Source organism: Macaca nemestrina, chromosome X, assembly GCF_043159975.1.
Source record: "Macaca nemestrina isolate mMacNem1 chromosome X, mMacNem.hap1, whole genome shotgun sequence".
Classification (NCBI taxonomy): domain Eukaryota; kingdom Metazoa; phylum Chordata; class Mammalia; order Primates; family Cercopithecidae; genus Macaca; species Macaca nemestrina.
The window spans coordinates 25,645,531-25,667,092 of record NC_092145.1 but is presented as its reverse complement, the minus strand read 5'-3'; the positions used below and the strand labels follow the sequence as shown (position 1 = coordinate 25,667,092).

General features: G+C 47.0%; 1 protein-coding gene across 10 annotated transcripts in view; it reads left to right on the top strand.

Moving 5' to 3' along the window:
* LOC105468463 (BCL6 corepressor like 1) overlaps positions 1-21,562 on the top strand; it is a 78,117-nt gene that overhangs the window by 9,401 nt on the left and 47,154 nt on the right. For 8 of the 10 annotated variants that reach the window (XM_011718641.3, XM_071088970.1, XM_071088969.1 and 5 more), the window contains one exon: positions 15,527-15,656. In XM_011718641.3, the coding sequence (XP_011716943.1) occupies positions 15,571-15,656 (86 nt within the window). In that variant the 5' untranslated portion in view covers positions 15,527-15,570. Of the gene's footprint in view, positions 1-2,291; positions 4,527-13,162; positions 13,393-15,526; positions 15,657-21,562 lie in introns of those variants that run through there. The other 2 variants (XM_011718639.3, XM_011718640.3) reach the window with 2 other exon arrangements.

Sequence of the window (21,562 nt, the reverse complement as noted above, 5' to 3'; positions counted from 1 at the left end):
CTGACCTGAAGTGATCTGCCCACCTCAACCTCCCAGAATATGTTGGGATTACAGGCATAAGCCACCGTACCAGGTCTTCACTTAACTTACTTTCTTTCTTTTTCTTCTTTTTTTTTTTTGGAGATGGAGTCTTGCTCTGTCACCCAGGCTGAAGTGCAGTGGTGCTATCTTGGCTCACTGCAACCTCCGCCTCCCGGGTTCAAGTGATTCTCGTGCCTCAGCCTCTCGAGTAGCTGGGATTACAAGCACCCAGCACCACGCCCAGCTAATCTTTGTATTTTTAGTAGAGATGAGGTTTTGCCATGTTGGCCAGGCTGGTCTCGAACTCCTGACCTTAGGTGATCCTCCTGCCTCAGCCTCCCAAAGTGCTGGGATTACAGGCGTGAGCCACTGTGCCCGGCCCACTTAACTTTGTTGAGCCTCAGTTTTCTCATCTATACAATGGAGATGATAATACTAATTTCACAGGGCTGTGAGGATTACACAGAATCATCCCAGGCCCATAGTAGGTGCTCAATAAATGGGACCTATTATTATGTTATTACCTAATTTTTCTTGTTCAATTGTATCCTATTATATTATAGTAAACATGGTGGCAGCGTGAAAACTATCAACAGCTTCTTGGTGGTCCCCTTATATCTTGATTCTCTGTCCTCTTTCTTCATATTCCTGTTGTATTAGTACACATTTAGCATTTACAACGTCCTAGGAAGAAAGAGCTTGACTCATCACTGCATCCACCTTTGAGATGGAAGTGGCGGCTTCTTTAACAGCTATGCTGTAACACTGCTCAGTAGTTCAGGACAGGAACTGAGGAGTGTATATCCAGTTGAAACTTTAGGGAACATTTCAGGCCATGGGTGACATTTTTAAAAACCTTTGCTTTCTGAAAAGGGTTGCTGTGTTTATTTTATTTTATTTATTTATTTGAAAGTGTGCAGTGGTGTGATCTCGGCTTACTGCAACCTCCACCTCCCAGGTTCAAGTGATTCTTCTGCCTCAGCCTCCTGTGTAGCTGGGACTACAGGTGTGAGCCACCACGCCCGGCTAATTTTTGTATTTATATTTTTTATTTATTTTTTGGGAGTGAGTTTCATTCTTGTTGCCTAGGCTGGAGTGCAATGGTGCAATCTTGGCTCACTGCAACCTCTGCCTCCTGGTTTCAAGCGATTCTCCTGCCTCAGCCTTCCGAGTAGCTGGGATTACAGGCACCCACCACCACACCCGGCTGATTTTTGTATTTTTTCTAGTAGAGATGGGGTTTTGCCATGTTGGCCTGGCTGGTCTCGAACTCCTGACCTCAAGTGATCTGTCCGCCTTCGCCTCCCAAAGTCTGAGCCACCACGCCCAGCCTATTTATTTATTTATTTATTTATTTATTTTATTTTTTTTTGAGACGGAGTCTCGCTCTGCCGCCCAGGCTGGAGTGCAGTGGCCGGATCTCAGCTCACTGCAAGCTCCGCCTCCCGGGTTCAGGCCATTCTCCTGCCTCAGCCTCCTGAGTAGCTGGGACTACAGGCGCCCGCCACCGCGCCCGGCTAGTTTTTTTTTTTGTATTTTTTAGTAGAGACGGGGTTTCACCGTGTTAGCCAGGATGGTCTCGATCTCCTGACCTCGTGATCCGCCCATCTCGGCCTCCCAAAGTGCTGGGATTACAGGCTTGAGCCACCGCGCCCGGCCTATTTATTTATTTTTGAGACAGGGTCTGGCTCTGTTGCCTCAGCCTCTCGAGTAGCTGGGACAGGCCACCACGCCCGGACAATTATTTTTATTTTTATTTTTAGTAGAGACAGGGTCTCCCTGTGTTGCCCAGGCTGCTCTCAAACTCCTGAGCTCCAGCATTCCTCCTGTCTTAACTTCCCAAAGTGCTGAGATTACAGGCATGAGCCACTGTGCCTAGCAGAAAATATTCTTTTTATTTTATTTTTGTTTCTGAGATGGAGTCTTGCTCTATTGCCCAGGCTGAAGTAGAGTGGTGCAAACTCGGCTCACTGCAGCTTCGACCTCCCAGGCTCAAGTGATCTTCCCACTTCATCCTCCCGAGTAGCTAGGACTACAGGCCCATACCACCAGGCACAGTTGATTTTTTAAAAAAAGTTTTGGACCAGGCACAGTGGCTCACGCCTGTAATCCCACCACTTTGGGAGGTCGAGGCTGGCAGATCACTTGAACCCAGGAGTTCAAGACCAGCCTGGGCAATGTAGCAAGACCCTGTCTCTACAAAATAATACAAAAATTACCTGGGCTTGGTGGCGCCAGGCATGGTGGCGTGTGTCTATAGTCCCAGCTACTTGGGAAGCTGAGGTGGGAGGGCCACTTGAGCCCGGGAGCGCCACTACAGTGAGCTGTGATCATGCCACTGCACTTCAGCCCGGGCGGCAGAGTTGAGACCCAGTCTCAAAATAACAACAACAATAACAACAATAACAAAAACTCTTTGAGCTAATACTGTTTAATGAATGCTGTATAGATACACCTTTGAATGAGTAATATATATAAAGTTGGTTGAACCCATAGCTGAGTCTGTTCTGTTGTGAGAAAATAGAAAGAATAACCTGATAATGGTCTCTCCAAATATCTGTGTATGTAGTCCAGGAGACTTTTATAAAAGCAAAAGTTGGGTGAGGAAGAATTGTATTTTTAAAACTATATATATATACACATATATATATATATATATAGAGAGAGAGAGAGAGAAACCGGGTTATGAGACTGGCTAATTTTTGTATTTTTTGTAGAGACAGGGTTTCACCATGTTGCCAAAGCTGGTCTGGAACTCCTGGGCTTAAGCGATCCGTCTGCCTTGGCCTCTCAGTGTTGGGATTACAGGCGTGAGCCAGTGCGCCCGGCCAGGAATTGTCTTTAGGTGAAAAAATGCATATCATGAATATGGTGTACTGAAATGGAGACACCAGAGGGCCACTGTCACAGTCTATGGCAGGGAGGACCCAGAAGCATCTCAAAAGGGATTCAGAATGTCTCATATTACAGTGATTCAACTTTAGAGTGTGAAAAAAGCACTAAATATTTATATAGTCCTGCTGAAGACCAAGATTGAGGAAAGCCAATTTGTGTTTTTGGTCTAGCAGAAATTAGAAGTACTCAAAAAATGACCCTAGCTATTTAGGGTGACATTTTGAGGTTGCTTTGCATTTTGAAAGGACTGATTAATTTCACGATGATCACTTAAGTTTTGTGTGACATCTGGAAGTTGTATAAAATCTTGTATCCAGAGCCTAGGTCTATTATAAAGCTATGATGAGGTGTTTTCGTTAAATGGAGTAAAGTAATTTTCTTACAGCAGGAAATGGAAGTGAGTACTGTTTGAATAATAGGAAAAAAGTATAGCAATGGGTAGAAAGCAAAAAGAATCTGGCGGTATGAAAATGTAAGTGAGGCCAGGCACACTGGCTCACGCCTATAATCTCAGCACTTTGGGAGGCAAAGGCAGGAGGACTGCTTGAGGCCAGGAGTTTGATTCTAGCCTAGGCAACACAGGGAGACCCTGACTGTACTGAAAAAATTTTTAAATTAGCCAGGTGTGGTGGCGCACACCTGTAGTCCCAGCTGCTTGAGAGGCTGAGGTGGGAGGATCGCTTGAGCCTGAGAGGTCAAGGTTGCAGTGAGCTATGATCATGCCATTGTACTCCAGCCTGGGTTACAGAGCAAGACCTGTCTCAAAGAAAGAAACAAAATGTAAGCAAAAGATTAAAACTTTTGCATTTGACTACTTCATTCTTGGAATAGATTACCTATGGTCCTTTTTTTATTTTTTAATTTTAATTTTATTTATTTATTTTTTTTGAGACAGAGTCTTGCTTTTGTAGCTCAGGTTGGTGTGCAATGGCACAATCTCAGCTCTGACCCCCTGGGTTCAAGTGATTCTGCTGCCTCAGCCTCCCGAGTAGCTGGGATTACAGATGCCCACCACCATGCCCAGCTAATTTTTTGTATTTTTAGTGGAGACAGGGTTTCACCATATTGGCCAGTCTGGTCTTGAACTCCTGACCTCAGGTGATCCACCCGCCTTGGCCTCCCAAAGTGCTAGGATTACAGGCGTGAGCCACCACGCCCGGCCAGCCTGTGGTCCTTTTTTAAGTGCTTTCATGTTATTCCGAATTTTTAGTAGGGACTAGTAGTTCATTCCCATTTTGCAGGTGACACGGTAAATGGACATAGAGAGATAGTCTGAGATGGCTGAGAAGTGGGGACTGGGAGTGTTCTCCAAGTTTTCCCACCGCAGTGTAGGCTATGGGTCCTAGAGTGTATCACTTTTCAAGGCATTACTAGATTAGATGGTTCTGTTTAATATTGCTGCTGTTTGAGTAGATGGTTCTGAATGGATTTTGGATGTTCCTAAACATCAGATTGACCCTGAAAAGATGGGATCCAGCACTAGTGAGGAGCGTGAAAAGGGCGTAGCATGTGTCTGGATGCTAATGCTCACAGAGGAACTCCAGGGAGATTGCAAGCCCCGGCCGCTCAGCTGAGATGACTGTCCAGCCTCCTGAGGTGACTACTTTGGGGTAACTACATTCATTTGAATGAGTAAACACTCATGCACTTAACAGGCAGTTAACATTCCTTTGTATCCAGTCTCATAAATGTTTATAGGTAAGGTTTTAGACATGGAAGTACCCAAAGAGTCTATGAAGGTGTCCGTGCTAGACCTGTGTGCCGGCAACTAGTTAGCCTTCCCACTGAATACCAGAATTAATGTATCTGGGCAAAAGATACAATATGCCTTATAAGACTGATCCCTTGGGGTAGATACCCGTGGAAATATTTGGATAGGAAAAAAAAATCCAGGGGAAGTAGAAAGTGTTAGAATAGATTTTTAGTCAGGCAAAAGTTTGGGATGAACAGCACAAAGGCCCTTCTTCCTCCTTTAAATTGCCTGGCAGATTATTTCTAGTTGATTTTGTGTGTGCAGTAGTAGAGGGACCAAGTTGGCATGAAGGGAAGCAAAGTAAAGTGTTTGGGGGCATGTCTATGGGACTTTTCTTTTTTTTTTTTTTTTTCCGAGACAGAGTCTCACTCTGTTGCTCAGGCTAGACTGCAGTGGCATGAACTTGGCTCACTGCAACCTCTGCCTCCCAGGTTCAAGCGATTCTCCCGCCTCAGTCTCCTGAGTAGCTGGGATTACAGGTACCCACCACCAAGCCTGATTAATTTTTGTATTTTTAGTAGAGATGGGGTTTCACCATGTGGACCAGGATGGTCTCGAACTCCTGGTCTCAAGTGATCCACCCACCCCAGCCTCCCAAAGTCCTGGGATTACAGGCATGAGCCACCACGTCTGGCCTGTCTATGGGACTCTTGAGTTTCAGGGAATGATATTTGGTTAATGGTAGGGAAAGATGAGGGAATATAGATATTTGGGGGAAAGATTGAGGAGAATTTTAGAATACCCTTATATGTATTAGATCATTAAAGAACAGTTTATTTTTATTTTTATTTTTTGACATGGAGTCTAGCTCTGTCACCCAGGCTGGAGTGTAGTGGCCTGATCTTGGCTCACTGCAACCTTTGCCTCCCAGGTTCAATCAATTCTCCTGCCTCAGCCTTCTGAGTAGCTGGGATTACAGGCATACACCACCACGCCCAGCTAATTTTGTATTTTTAGTAGAGATGGGGTTTCGGCATGTTGGCCAGGCTAGTCTAGAACTCCTGACCTCTAGTGATCCACCTGCTTCCACCTCTCAAAATGCTGGGATTACAGGCATGAGTCACTGCACCCGGCCAGAACGGTTTAAATTGGGGTAACTTCCTCATTGGGGGCACGGGTTGCGGTATGTAATCAAGTAGGGAAAACAGGAATGTTAGTCTTCTAACACATTCTGTTGAATACACATGGAAGAAGGCAGAGTAATCAGGAGGGCAAGCTCTGTAGTAGGAGTTCCACATCTAAAGCCGGGTAAAGTTGTCCTTGCTGGGTGTGTATACATTTTCCTGTGGAAAACAATGAGCAGATTTGCCTTCACTCTAAAAGACTTCTGGGCAGAAGTCATGGCCTTTTCCCTCTAGCCCTGAGATCTCAGTGTCAGTGGTCTTTTGGATCTCCTCAGGGGTGTCTTGGATGCTGTTTTTCCCAAGTGGAATGATGAGGTGGCCTCTCCTTTTGCTGCTGTAAAGTTCGCCTCTGTCTTATGGGAGCTTTACCAAGAGCTCTGGGTCTCTATTGGAGGAGTAGGTCCCAAAGTTGGTTTTCTTTACTTATTAGTCATCACTGACCCAGCCCTCCTCCTTAAACTGTCTACTGGCCACGCCTATCCTCTCGAGGACAGATCCAGGGCCAGGCTTCGAGATGAATATTTTCCGGCTCTTTCATTTTTTTAAAGTCATAATTGCTTCCAGGTCACCAGGCACTATGAACCAAAAGGAACCTGGGGGAGCAGGACCACATTTCGTTTTATTGAGAACTTCTTAAGCTTGGGTTTCTAGTTTACTGTCTTGATGGTAGAGTCCAAGCATGAATAAATGGGTAGGTTTCATGCTATGTGTAGAAGACCGAGTTGTGTTCCACACGTTGCCAGCTCTGAGTGTTCTGCACTTAAGGGGTCTTTGGCCACAAAGGGAACTACATGATCCTGAAGTATTTGTCAGCTGCATGAACACCCTGTCTGATCATTTTCTTTTATTTATTTATTTTTTTGAGACAGGATCTCTCTTTGTCACCCAGGCTGGAGTGCAGTGGCATGATCTTAGCTCACTGCGGGCTCGACATCCTGGGCTCAAGGGATCCCTTCCACCGCAGCCTCCTGAGTAGCTGGGACCACAGGTGTGCACCATCATACCCAGCTATTTTTTTTTTTTTTTTTTTTATAGAGATGAGGTCTCATTATGTTGCCCAGGCTGGTCTCAAACTCCTGGGTTCAAGGAATCCTCCTGCCTCAGCCTCCCAAAGTGCTGGGGTTATAGACATGAGCCCATGCCTGGCCTCGTCCTGTTTAAGGTTAAAAACCTCATAAACAGTGCCTACCTCAGTCAAAAACATTTGTCAGATAGATGCTCTCTCTGTTACCTCCTTTAATGTCCTCCTCTTCCTCATATGCATGATGACAACCATGCTTTCGCTTGTAATTATTGTGAAATCTGCATGTTTTGGCATCTTCATTTCAAAACAAAACAAAAAAATCCTATCCCATCTGTAAAATCTCCTTTGAGATTTTAGTGCTGCCTATCCCCTATTACTAACTCCCCCAGCCCTGACATAGGCTATAATTTGATGTTATTCTTCCCCTTTTGAGAACACATTCTCTCTAAACTTTTCTAAAATGTCTGTCTTTAGTGCTTCCCCACAGTGTTTCAGTTTGGCCCATGATGGTGAAATATTTCAGGTTCCCCTATTTCATTTTTTTTCCTTTTGGTTGTTACATGTGATGGGCTTTTCTTTTATGCTTATCATACCTGCCCTTGTCTTCCAGTGTGTTCTATTTGGATTTGTTTTAAAGATCTCTGCTTCATTATAGTTTCTCTTCCACTACCTGCTCGCCCTCAGCTTAGCTGCTATTTTTCACCATCTTAAAGTTATTGTGGCCAGGCGCGGTGGCTCACGCCTGCAATCCCAGTACTTTGGGAGGCCGAGATGGGTTGGTCACGAGGTCAGGAGTTCGAGACGAGCCTGGCCAACATGGTGAAACCCCGTCTCTACTAAAAATACAAAAATTAGCCAGGCATGGTGGCCCATGCCTGTAATCCCAGCTACTCAGGAGGCTGAGACAGGAGAATCACTTGAATCCAGGAGGTGGAGGTTGCAGTGAGCCAACATCGTGCCATTGCACTCCAGCCTGGGTGACAGAGTGAGACTCCATCTCACAAAAAAAAAAAAAAAAGTTATTTCTCTCCCATTAGTTCTTTTTTTTTTGTTTGTTTCCCCTGTTCTGTAGTGTGGTGATTGTCTCTGGCTACCTGCTCTTGGCTGCCCACTTGTTGGATTCATTTCCTGGGATTTTGGGCAGGCCTTTTACTTCTCTGTGCGTATGCCTCCTAAATTGAAGTTTTACATATGTAAATATATTTTTTTCCAGCCACACGTATGGCTTTGGGTTGGCAGAGCACTTGCTCTCCTTTGTCCTCACCGTGAGTTGGATATATCTTTTGAGTTTTTCCCCCCAACGTAAGGATAGCTCACAGTGGTTCCTCTGCCTTCTAGGCAGTGACCAGCGTTGATTCTTGGGCCATGCAGCTGTTCATTTCTTTAACAATTACATGGTTGTGACATCTGGGAAAATCCTTTGAGGTATTTCATATCCTTGTGCCTGTGCTTCCTGGGTCATTTGGGATTACCAGGTTTCTTCCAAGTTCCTTTTTGGAACTTTGCTTTTGATGTGATGATTTCCATCAGAGAGAGGGAGAGTGGGCGGGGTGGTGGGGGGAGGTGGAAAGGGAGAACACATGAGTACCGGTGCTTCAAGCAAAAGCCAGCATACAAGTGTGTAAACCAGCGGCACCTACCAAGTGTGGCATGCCTACAAGGCTTTTCCTTTTTGCTCACCTCTCCTGGGATACTAATTTGATTGGCTATAATATAATAAAACAAGCCCCTAGGCCTACTGAATCAGAATCTCCAGGACTGAGACCTAGGAATCTGTATTTTGAACAAGCTCCTTGGTGATTCTGGCTGGGAAACATTGGTTGACACTGACCCTCCTGACTCCTCCCTTCTGTGAGCATTCGCGCAGGCAGGAGCCTGTTCTCTAGGGCTGCTTTAGAGGTTCCCTTTACTTTCCCTCTGGCTGGGGAAGACCAATCTTGCCTTCTTGTATAGACCATGTAGCTCAGTGTCAGTGTTCTCCTGCCCGTGTTTTATCCCTCCCCTTCTCTCCTCTCATCTGCAAAGGCTACTGTTAATTAGCAACAGTGGGCTTCAGATAAGAAGCTATTTGGGACGAAATCATGATAAAAAATTGGGAGGCAAAGATTTAAGTGGATGCTCCATCTTGAGGATCTTGTGAAAATGGGGGTATCCAGAATCAGCGTTGTTCTCTACGTGGTCATAGCACGTGTATTATATAGTAATTATTTTGATATTTTAACTTGGTTTTATTTTGTGTGTGGTTTTTTTTTTTTTTGGCCTAAAAGCTCTTTATCTAGGTGATGTTGTATGATGTTCTGTTTCCAAATGCCTGTGTTCCCCCTCTGATTTCTGTCTCAGACCCTACATACTACTAATCCTAATCCTCTCTGAATAGAACAATAGGAAACCTGAGAGTGAAAAATCCAGCGTCACTAATACCTGCTGCCTATGGATATTTAGTAGCAACTGAAACTTGTACTTTGTGTTGAAACACATCTTTTTTTTTTTTTTTTGAGATAGGGTCTCCCTCTGTTGCCCAGGCTGGAATGCAGTGGCCCAATCTCGGCTCACTGTGACCTCTGCCTCCCGGGCTCAAGCAGTTCTCCCACCTCAGCCTCCCAAGTAGCAGGGACCACAGGTATGCACAGCCACACTCGGCTATTTTTTGTATTTTTTTTTTTTTTTTTTTTTTTCTGAGACGGAGTCTCGCTCTGTGGCCCAGGCTGGAGTGCAGTGGCCGGATCTCAGCTCACTGCAAGCTCCGCCTCCCGGGTTCACGCCATTCTCCTGCCTCAGCCTCCCGAGTAGCTGGGACTACAGGCGCCCGCCACCTCGCCCGGCTAGTTTTTTTGTATTTTTGTAGTAGAGACGGGGTTTCACCGTGTTAGCCAGGATGGTCTCGATCTCCTGACCTCGTGATCCGCCCGTCTCGGCCTCCCAAAGTGCTGGGATTACAGGCTTGAGCCACCGCGCCCGGCCTATTTTTTGTATTTTTAGTAGAGATGGGGCTTTGCCGTGTTGCCCAGACTGATCTTGAACTCCTGAGCTCAAGTGATCCACCTGCCTCAGCCTCCCAAGGTGCTGGGATTACAGGCATGATCACAGTGGGGTTACAGGCCACTACCCCAGCCTGAAATGCATTTTATGGCAAGAACAGCCCCTTCCATTGCTTGAGTCCTCTAATTCTTTTCTTCCCCCCCCAGACGGAGTCTTACTCTGTCGCCTAGGCTGGAGTGCAGTGGCACAATCTTGGCTCACTGCAATCTCTGCCTCCCGGGTTCAAGCAATTTTCCTACCTCAGCCTCCCGAGTAGCTGAGATTACAGGTGCCTGCCACCATGCCCGGCTATTTTTTGTATTTTTAGTAGAGATGGGGTTTCACCATGTTGGCCAGGCTGGTCTCGAACTCCTGACGTCAGGTGATCCACCCATCTAGGCCTCCCAAAGTGCTGGGATTACAGATGTGAGCCACCATGCCTGGCCGAGTCCTGTAATGCTTAGTAGAGAGAAAAGATGAAATGAGTACCTGGGGTATCAGCCAATAGGCTGAGCTGGTTTTGTTTTTATTTTTATTTTTGTTTTAGACAGGGTCTCGCTGTCACCCAGGTTGGAATGCAGTGGCACAATCTCAGCTCACTGCATGCTTGACTTCCTATGCTCAGGTGATCCTCCCACCTCAGCCTCCCAAGTAGCTGGGACTACAGGCACCCGCCACCATGCCCGGCTAATTTTTTGTAGAGATGGGGTTTTGCCATGTTGCCCAGGCTGGTCTTGAACTCTAGGACTCAAGCAGTCCTCCCACCTCAACCTCCCAAAGTTCTGGGATTACAGGTGTGAGCCACTGTGCCCAGCCAGTGTTGTTTGTTAAAATGGGGATATTCCAAGATATTCTGAGAAACAGTCAAAACTTGATTAACCAGGATGTTCAGGGAACGGGGTCCCTGTTAAAAATGTTTCTAAAATTATGCTAACCCACATAACTGTCTTTGTAATGTTAAAAGATAATTGTCAGAAAAAAGGTAAAAAATCATGACTCTCGTACAGATATAAAAATGAACACGTGTTAAAGATTTTATTTTACTCATTAATCAACAAGAGAACCAGACAGATGTTATAGCTGGTTCAAACAAAAAGTCAAAAAGCACAAATTTATGTGGAGTAAAGGAACTAAATTGCAAACGGAGGCAAAAGTAGTTTTTCTACAGTGGGGAGGAAAGTCAATCCAAACTCTATGGGACAAGACAGACTTCGCATATACATCAGTTACCTGCAATTTACAGAGATGCAGAATAGCTTGAAGACAATAACCTGAGCTAAAATCAGATAGCCCAGAAGGTTATACTATAGACAGTGCATAGGTTTTTCATTAGAGTACAAAGGTTTTTCTGTAGTAAGCAAACATGGTGGATGCTTTGTGTGTGTGTCGGGGGGGTGGGTGTTGATTTTGCTTCTTGTGATTTCTCAGGGCCGTCACTTCAGTTCTTATCCAGAATTCAGTTCCGTATAACATGCATTTACTGAGTAGTTACTATATGTAAGGTGTTGTGGAGGAACCAAAGACAAAAAAGGATGCTATTTCTTTTTCTTTCTTTCTTTCTTTTTTTTTTTTTTTTTTTGAGATGGAGTTCCACTCTTGTTGCCTAGGCTGGAGTGCAATGGCAATGGCGCAATCTCAGCTCACCTCAACCTCCACCTCCCAGGTTCAAGCGATTCTCCTGCCTCAGCCTCACAAGTAGCTGGGATTATAGGCATGTGCCACCATGCCCGGCTAATTTGGTATTTTAGTAGAGATGGGGTTTCCCCATGTTGGCTCTGCTGGTCTCAAGCTCCTGACCTCAGGTGATGTGCCCGCCTTGGCCTCCCAAAGTGCTGGGATTACAGGCGTAAGCCACTGTGCCTGGCCAAGGATGCTATTTCTTACCTTAGGTAGCTGATTGTCTGGTGGGGGAGATAAACATGCCTTGTCCCCAACTAACCAAGCTAGAGAGGAGAATAAGAACCAGTGCTGTGGAAGAGGTAGGGATTAAATGCTTGAGGATAACCAGAGAGGGAGGGGTTAACTGAACTCTAGGGCCAGGGCTAGGGGGATGATGTGATGACATTTAAGCTGGGTCTTGAGAGAAGACAGGGAGAGGAAGAGGGGGAAGCAGGAGAGGCCATTTCAGGGTGAGGAGGGAGAAGAGTCCTGAAACTGGATGGTGTGTTTAGGAAGGGTTGGGAGCTGGGGGTGGTGAGAGTGGTGGGGAAATGGCAAGATGTGGTGGAAGAGGAGGCTGGAGAGGAGGTTTGAGGCCAGGTCATGAGGGCCCTGAAGGCTGTGCTGAGAATGGCTGGCTAGATCCTAGAGGCCGGGGAAAGCTGTTGAAAGCTTTTGAGGAAGGAGGGGGTGACATGATCGACCTGGAGCTTTAGAAGATGAATTTATTGTAGAATCAAGAAATTGAAGGCAGAGGGAGCAGTTAAGAGGTGATTATAATAGTCTGGGTGAGAGCTGATGAGGGCCTGCACCAGGGTAGTGGCAAGAAGGGTAGAAGGCAAGGCTGGAGATGGCATTATTAAGGCATGACTTCTGATTGAATATGGGCGGCAGGGGAGAAAAGGAGTTGAAGACGACAGGGCGGAAATTTCCAGGCTAGGGGACAGTAGTGCTGTTAAGTAAGCTAGGAAACACGCTGCTACTGGACATAGGGGGTGGGGAGCAGGTTTATGAGAACAGATAATGAGTATGGTTTGAGACACGTTGAGTTGGAGGGGCTTGGTGGTCATCCAATTAACAGCGAGTTGCTGGCAGCTGGAAATTCTGGTCTGGGCTTAAGGAGAGAGGTCAAGGCTAGAGATACAGATTTGGGAGTCATCAGCGCATCAAGGGGCGAGCTGAAACTGTGGAAGCTCATGAGCTGAGAGAGAAGGCGGGGCAGGGCTGACAACTGGCATAGAGGGAGAGAGATGGGTGGGGGAAGCCAGGGAGAGCCGGCAAAAGGCAGACTAGGAGGAAAAGAGACAGAGGGAGACCAGGGAGGGACCAGAAGAGGGAGACTGAAGGCCAAAGAGTAGAGGGGAGGGGGAGGCACAGGAGAGGGAGAAGGGAAAGGAGGGGGAGAGGGAGGAGAGAATGAATGGGAGACTGAGGGAAATGGGGAAGGTGAGATAAGCAAGAAAAAGAAAGGGAAGGAGAGAGGTGGGAACGGGGAGAAAGTTGGAGGAGAGGGGATTGTGTGTGTGTGAGAGAGAGAGAGAGGAGAAAGGCAAAAGGTGAACAGCTGGGAGAATAATAGGGAGAGAGAAAGGTGAGGAGGAGGAAGAGTAAAGAGAGAGAGCTGGGTAGGGGGATGAGGAGAAAGAGGGAAGGAGCCTTGAAAGATAGGAAGGGGAGGAAGTGGGAGAGGGTGGCAGAGGTGAAGAGAGACAGAGATCAAGGGAAAGGCCAGGCCCCAGTGAATGCCCAAGTCTTTGGGGTGGGCAGTGGAAGAGAAGGGCCCCGGAGAAGCCATCAGGCAGTGGATCAGGAAAGACAAGAGAAGGGAGAGAATAAAGAGAAGGGGCAAGGGCAACGGTATGCCGCTCTGCAGAGATGAGGAGGAGGATGAAGCCCAGGTAGGGTGGATGCCCCTCTCTCTTCTCCTACCACCTCCACACTGGCCTCCTGGCTCTCCCTTGATATTTGTGGGCAACCTCCCGCCTTAGGACTTTCTTGTACACTCTTCCCTCAGCCTGGAATGCTTTTCTCCCAAATATCCGCGTGGCTACTCCTTCACTTCATTCCGATGGTTTAAATGTCTCCTTTACAGCAAGGCCTACCCTGCTCACCCTATTTCAGATAGTGGCCCTCCCCACCTTAGACTGTGTCCTTGCCCCTTAGTCTGTGTTGTACTATCTCCTCCTCCTCCTCCTCCTTTTTTTTTTTTTTTTTTTTTGAGACAGTTTCACTCTTGTTGCTCAGGCTGGAGTGCAGTGGCGCAGTATCGGCTCACCGCAGCCTCTGCCTCCTGGGTTCAAGCAATTCTCCTGCCTTAGCCTCCTGAGTATCTAGGATTACAGGCATGCACTACCACGCCTGGCTAATTTTGTATTTTTAGTAGAGACAGGGTTTCTCCATGTTGGTCAGGCTGATCTTGAACTCCAGACCTCAGGTGATCCACCTGCCTTGGCCTCCCAAAGTGCTGGGATTACGGGCATGAGCCACTGCACCTAACCTGTTGTACTATCTTCTAACATGCCGTGACATACAATTATTTAACATGCTGTGACATAGAAGTATTTAACATGTTTATTGTCCATGTCATCCCCCTGGGATGTAAGCTCCACATGGGCAGGGATTTTGTTCTGTTTTGTTAATCGTTGAATCCTCAGTACATAGGATGGTGCTGGCTCATAGTAGGAATGCAATAAATTGTGATACTGTGTTGAATGTGGACAATCTCTGAAAATTGAAAAACGGATACATGAAACAAATCCCTCATACAACTATATCTTACTGTGATTTACTTCTTTGGAAAGTGGAGAACAACATACAATTCTGATAACTGTAGGGTTCTGTTCAGTTGAACTTCAGTGAATAAGGATTTTAGTTAATAAGCTAACTTGAGAGCTTAAGGGTCTCAAGACAAGCTCATTGGATAAAGCTTTTTCTTGGTGGCTCATTTTTTCTAGAAGGTAAATTGACTGTGCCCTGCTTGTGAAAGCGAGAGAGGGACATTGGCTGGTGAAGAGAGTGTTGGAGCATGGAGACAACAGACTGATAGGAAGGGACAAGGACGGAAACACGTGTTTTGTTTTGTTTTGTTTTGTTTTGTTTTATTGAGATGAAGTCTTGCTCTGTGGCCCAGGCTGGAGTGTGCTGGCACGATCTCAGCTCACTGCAACCTCCGCGTCTTGGGTTCAAGCAATGCTTGTGCCTCAACCTTCCGAATAGCTGGGATTACAGGTGCGCACTGCCATGCCAGGCTAATTTTTTAAATTTTTACTAGAAACGGGATTTTACCATGTTGTCCAGGCTGGCCTCGAACTCCTGACCTCAGGTGATCCACCCGCCTTGGCCTCCCAAAATGTTGGGATTACGGGCGTGAGCCACCGCGCCCTGCCGAAACATGTGGTTCTTGATGGAACATTGTTTTCTGTTTGTTTGCTTGTTGGTGGTCAGTGTGCAAGGAATACCACACCTGATTTGGAGGGAGCTTGAAACCAGGTTAGATACATGTGTTATGTCCAAGTCAAAGTCAATGGAGTATTTTTGAAGGACTTATAAAAAACAGCATGTGCTTCCTCTGAAGAGTGTAAATTGGCTACGTCACTCAAATACTTCAGTACCTATGGATTAGAGAGTAGAAGAGAAAAAGGTCACCAGTAGTGTTTCAGTGCACCACTCATATATGGGTATGACTCTCTAATTGTAGTTGGTTAGGCTAAATGTGTGTAGAAAAATATACTGTCATCTCATTTGTCTGAAATAGATTGAATTTCCTTGAACACTCAAGCATATCTGTCTTTTAAGATAATTTAAAACTCACTCTAGGTGATTAACAATGTCCTCATCTCCATCCTGAAACCTATGGATTCCTAGAAAGCTAGTGCTCCCTCTTCCCGGTTTAGACCTTAATTTTCCATAGCAGGCTGGCTGCTTTAACATTTTGATGCTGTAATTACCTTTATTGAAACATTGCTGTGTAAAAGGTGATTGAAGCAGCTGTCCCTGTTACGAGTTTTGATTTTCTGGAATTCTTTTCCCCAGGGGGAGTGGCCACAGCAGGTCCTATCTGGTGGTGAGTGGCTGTCATGATCTCTACAGCACCGCTCTACAGCGGCGTGCACAACTGGACCAGTTCTGACCGGATTCGCATGTGTGGCATCAACGAGGAGAGGTGAGGAGGCGGAAGGTGGCCGCTGCTGGCCTCCAGTGAGTGGTACCTCATCACCAGAGGGATAACTGCACACAATAGGGCCTGGGGAGGGACCGTGGGGAGGAGACTCTTAGTTGTTTCTAATTTTCCTGTGGTGGGATGGGGATGGGGCTGTGTGAGTGGCCTGATCTGCCATGCTATCTCTTTTCAGACGAAGGTGAGGAGGCCAAAAAAATGACCTTTTGCCAGCTAGCACTTGTCTACTCATTAACAACTGTCAGACTGGGGAGTAAGGGGAAGCTCAGGCAATGGCAATTTTTTTTTTTTTTTTTCTTTTGAGACAGGGCCTCACTCTGTCACACAGGCTGGAGGGCAGCAGCACAGTCTTGGCTCACTGCAACCTCTGCCTCCTGGGCTCAAGTGATTCTCCCACCTCAGCCCCACCAGTAGCTGGGACCACATGCGAGCAACACCACGCCCGGCTAATTTTTTTTTTTTTTTTTTTTTTTTTTTGTAGTTTTTGTAGAGACGGAGGTTTCACCATGTGGCCCGGGCTGGTCTCAAACCCCTGAGCTCAAGTGATCTGCCTGCCTCAGCCTCCCCAAATGCTGGGATTACAGGCATGAGCCACTGCCCATGCCCGGCCAGCGATTGCAGTTTTTATTTGCTGCCTCAAAGTTTGGTGCTCAAGGATATATATAAAGTATTTTCAGTCCTTGATCTAGGTCTGGAAGAAAGATGGTTTTATTGTTCAGATTTCTGCTGGGAACTGGCATTAGGCATTCTGGTGGTCAGCGCTTTCCCACCTCATGAGGCTAATTCCAATTTGAAGTGAGATCCTTACGAAGTATCAAAGGATGTTGAGACCGCCTAGCATAGTCTTGAGAGTTGGTGACACCTGCCTGACATGTGTGTGTTTTCAGTTATCTGTTCCCCAGAATATTTGGTTGACCAAGATGTGCTATTTCCTGATCATGCCCATACCCAAAGCACTCAAAATGGCCTTCAGAATTTACATTTGGCTTTCATAACCCTTGATCAAAGAGCTGTGTGTGATGGCTGCAGTGCCTCTCTCATTTTTTAAATTTTTTTGAGACAGAGTCTCGCTCTGTCACTCCCAGGCTGGAGTGCAGTGGTGTGATCTCAGGCTCACTGCAAGCTCCACCTCCTGGGTTCATGCCATTCTCCCGCCTCAGCCTTCCACATAGCTGGGACTACAGGCACCCGCCACCACGCCCAGTTAATTTTTTGTATTTTTAGTAGAGACAGGGTTTCACCATGTTAACCAGGATGGTCTCGATCTCCTGACCTCATGATCTACCCACCTCGGCCTCCCAAAGTGCTGAGATTACAGGCATGAGCCAGCGCGCCCGGCCTTTTTTTTTTTTTTTTTTTTTTTGAGACAGAGTCTGGGGCTACAGGCACATGCCACCACACCTGGCCAATTTCTGTATTTTTAGTAGAGATGGAGTTTTACTATGTTGGCCAGGCTGGTCTCGAACTCCAGACCTCATGATCCACTCACCTCGGCCTCCTAAAGTGCTGGGATTACAGGCATGAGCCACTGCACTCGGCCGCCTCTCCCGTTTTTAGAGAAGGCACTGCTCTTTCATGTTTGCTGGTGTTTTTCTGTTGTTTCAACCCACTGACTGTTTAAATTCAAATATACATCAGATAAATCACCAAGACACAGAACAATATGGCTTTCCCTGGGATTCAAGATTTGACGTTTCTTGGGTAAACTTTAGAAATGTGTGTGTGTGCATATGGGGGAGTATTGGTGATTTTGAGGGGAAAAGGAATGGAAGTCTTTGTGTTTATCTACTTTCTTCTTCTGTTCCTAACCGAAGAAGTATATACTTATCTGAGGTCAAGGTTAGCAGAATAGACCTTTCTATTTTCTTAAGCCATTAGTGCCTGATAGCTTAATGTTCTCTGTACTGAGAAACAAGTTAGAGATGGGCTTAAAAGGAATTTAATTTTAGGATACAAGAGTAAAGACCATGGAAAATGAGATGAAATTCTCAGGTGCTCAGGAAGAAAAGTGTTTTCCTTTACATATGAAGCATGTCCTCAGATGATCACTAGGAGATGATCTAGGGAAAGGCAGGGTGATAATAATGATTTGCATAAGTATTCATTGGCAGGTCATGTTGACCTAGTTATAAGTAGTTGAGACTTTGATGCAGAAATCTGGACTAGAGCCTTCAAAAGACCAGCAGGACCGGGCGCTGTGGCTCATGCTTGTAATCTCAGCACTTTGGGAGGCCAAGACGAGTGGATCACCTGAGGTCAGGAGTTCAAGACCAGCCTGGCCAACATGGCGAAGCCCCGTCTCTACTAAAAATACAAAAAAATTAGCCAGGCATGGTGGTGTATGCCTGTAATCCCAGCTACTGAGGAGACTGAGGCAAGAGAATCACTTGAACCCGGGAGGTGGAGGTTGCAGTGAGCCGAGATTGCACCACTGCACTCCAGCCAGGGTGACAGAGCAGGACTCTGTCTCAAAAACAATAAAATTAAATAGTAATAAAAAAAGACCAATAGACAAGTTACCTTAGTTCACCATCTACTGTAAATCCCTGCCAAGAAGGGAGCAGGAAGTAGACTCAAAATCTGATTTTCCCTCCATCTTGTTTTTTGTTTTTGAGATGTAGTCTTGCTCGGTTGCTCAGTCTGGAGTGCAGTGGCACGATCTTGGCTCACTGCAACCTCCACCACCTGGGTTCAAGTGATTCTCGTGCATCAGCCTCCTGAGTAACTAGGATTACAGGTGTGCACCACCATGCCTGGCTAATTTTTGTATTTTTAGTAGAGACAGGGTTTCACCATGTCACCCAGGCTGGTCTCAGACTCCTTATCTCAATCTGTCCACCTTGGCCTCCCAAAATGCTGGAATTACAGATGTGAGCCACCATGCCTGGCCAGATTTTCCCTCCTTCTAAACCTGTGCTTGGTGCTTAAGATGACCCTTTTTTTTTTTTTTTTGAGACGGAGTTTAGCTCTCGTTGCCCAGGCTGGAGTGCAGTGGTGTGATCTTGGCTCACCACAACCTGTGCCTCCTGGGTTCAAACGATTCTCCTGCCTCAGCCTCCTGAGTAGCTGGGATTAGAGGCATGTGCCACCACACCCGGCTAATTTTGTATTTTTAGTAGAGACGGGTTTTCTCCATGTTGGTCAGGCTGGTCTCGAACTCCCGACCTCAGGTGATCCGCCCGCCTCGGCCTCCCAAAGTGTTGGGAGTACAGATGTGAGCCACCACGCCCGGCCTAAGATGACTTTTTAAGTGTTGTCACTTTTCATCTCATCCACCCTTTATTATCACCTTCTTGCTATACAGTCTAGGCCATGTTATCACTGGTTTCCAAAATGTAATCTCATCTTATTTAAAAATCCTTTTCCTTGGCCTTTTACAACTTGTAGAATTTAGGAATTTGGGGTACAAAGCTGTGCCTGGGGTTCAACTCTTAAAGTGATGTTTTAGAGGCCTGCCAGCTTTGGTAGCTGCGATTGAGGATTGCAGAACAGGAGGCATAGGCTGGCCCCAGGTGGCTGTCTCTAGGCAAACCTACAGCTAAATGTGTCTGCTTGCCTGCTTGCATCCCTTCTAGGATTAATTCATGCCTTCATTCAACAAACATTTATTCAACATAATGAGAGCAAACCAATAGTCCTAGTACATTGGTGGTGAGTGCCCTAGAGTAGCATGTCTGGGTCCGGTGGGAGTCCAGATGCAAGAATTGACAAACCTCCCGGTGGGAGAATAGGGGAAGGCTTCCCAGAGGCAGTGGCATTTGAGCCCGGGCTTGAGGAATGAGTAGGAGTTTGAGGTGAGAGCTGGTATTTCCCTGGGACAGTAAGAGCACAGTGTGGCGGCGCACAGTGGCTCACGCCTGTAATCCCGGCACTTTGGGAGGCTGAGGCGGGTGGATCACCTGAGGTCGGGAGTTCGAGACCAGCCTGACCAACATGGAGAAACCCCGTCTCTACTAAAAATTCAAAAATCAGCTTGGTGTGGTAGCACATGCCTGTAATCCCAGCTACTTGGGAGGCTCAGGCAGGAGAATCGCTTGAACCCAGGAGACGGAGGTTGCAGTGAGCTGAGATCACACATTGTGCTCCTCCAGCCTGGGCAACAAGACAGAAACTCTATCTCAAAAAAATAAATAAATAAAAATAAAAAAGCTCAGTGTGTTTGGGGAAGGTCCGAGTCAGAATGAAGGCAGTCTTGGGGTACTGTGGGACTCGAACCAGGGAAAATCTCCCAGGACTGGAAGGTAAGGAGCCTGGTGTGTGCTGGGTGGTATATTTCTCTTATGGGTAGTCTGGGCCCAGCAGGAACTGAAGAGGGTCTGGTTTGACAGTGGTGCTAGCCCTTAATAATTAGGGAAACAGCCCTGAGGGGTCATGGCCGTTTCTGGTTTAAGTTCCACAAAACCTTGAACATAACAGCTCTGCCTCCTCTGTGGTGGGAAGAAACAGCAGGATTGATTTTCAGTCCTGACTGAAGCCTGCTATGATCTCTGTACCCTCCTGCCGCCCCTGCCCCCGCCAGCTGCACGTCGTAACCTTGCCTGGTTGACCCAGCTCTTCCCGGGCCCCCTCCACTGCAAGTTACTCCTGTCCCAGGCTCTTCTCTCAATGGAGCAAGTTAATGTTTGCTTAGCTCTGCCCACCCCTCTTCTCAGAGGATTTGAAACACGGCTGCATGACATTTTGCAGCGCCTTTGGGGCTGGCACTCAAGCGTGGGTATGGCTGGAGTAGCCAGGACTGCTGTTGCTTGGCCTGGTTCTGTGGTTCTCTGGCAGCTGCCTTCGAGAGCAGGGATTCTGCTTTCAAGGTGTGATTTCAGGCAGCGTGGGAGCTTGCAAGGGGGGAGTGAGGATGCAGCCCACTGCCTTTTGTATGACCAGGAGGGGAAAGAATATAAATAAATAGCACCTTCCCATGTGGGGTTGCTTGGGGAAGGTGCTGCTTGTTTTCCCTGGAGTATTCCCCCCAAAATCATCCCTGGCAATTCTAGTGGGAACACGCTTCCCCCTGGCCCAAGGCTGGGCATAGGTCTCACTTTTGTGGTCTCTTAGGAGTTGATGTGAAAGTATGTTTTCCCTTTCCCTCAGGCCCTACCTCCCTCCCCTTCCCGAGACCACCCTGACTGCATCTAAAGCCCTTGCCTCTCCTTACGGTCATTTCTGTTTGTCACCAACAGTCACTTCCAGCAGTGGAGCCCTCCCACTTCTGCCAGCCTAACTGCCTTTTAAAGGGAACAAGCCTTTCCCCCTCGGTTAGCCCCTTCTGGATCCCTGAAAAGATGGGGAGAGGCCCGTGGTGATCCCCCTTGCCTTTTTTGCTTCTCTTGCCCCAGGTACAATTTTGGAGTCCCTGTTTCAGTGGGAGGGAGGGAGTTAGCAGCGCCCTCCCCCTTCTTGTTGGGGTTGGCTTCAGCACCCTGACTGCCCTTTGGCTAGGGTGACTGGGGAGGCGGGAGCTGGCTTCTTCAGGGCTGTCTTCAGGAGCTTGGGGTGAGGCTCTAAAGAAGGGAGGCAAAAATTAGCCAGGCGTGGTGGCGCATGCCTATAATTCTGGCTACGCAGGAGGCTGAGGCAGGAGAATTGCCTGATCCCAGGAGGCGGAGGTTGCAGTGAGCCGAGATCGAGATTGCGCCACTGCACTCCAGCCTGGGTGACAGAGCGAGATTCAATCTCAAAAAAAAAAAAAAAAAACAAACCAAAACAGGGAAAAAAAGGAGAGAAAGAAGGGAGGTGATTTCAGGCACAGTGTATTTCCCCAGGGGCACACAGAGCAGTCCTGTGCCTTGCCCACCCGGGAAACGCACTGCAGCATCTATGTTGGGGTTTTATTCTTTAACCTCAACCTCCTCCTTGGCCACTCCCACCCACAGCTCCCAAGGGCAGGGGGCAATAGT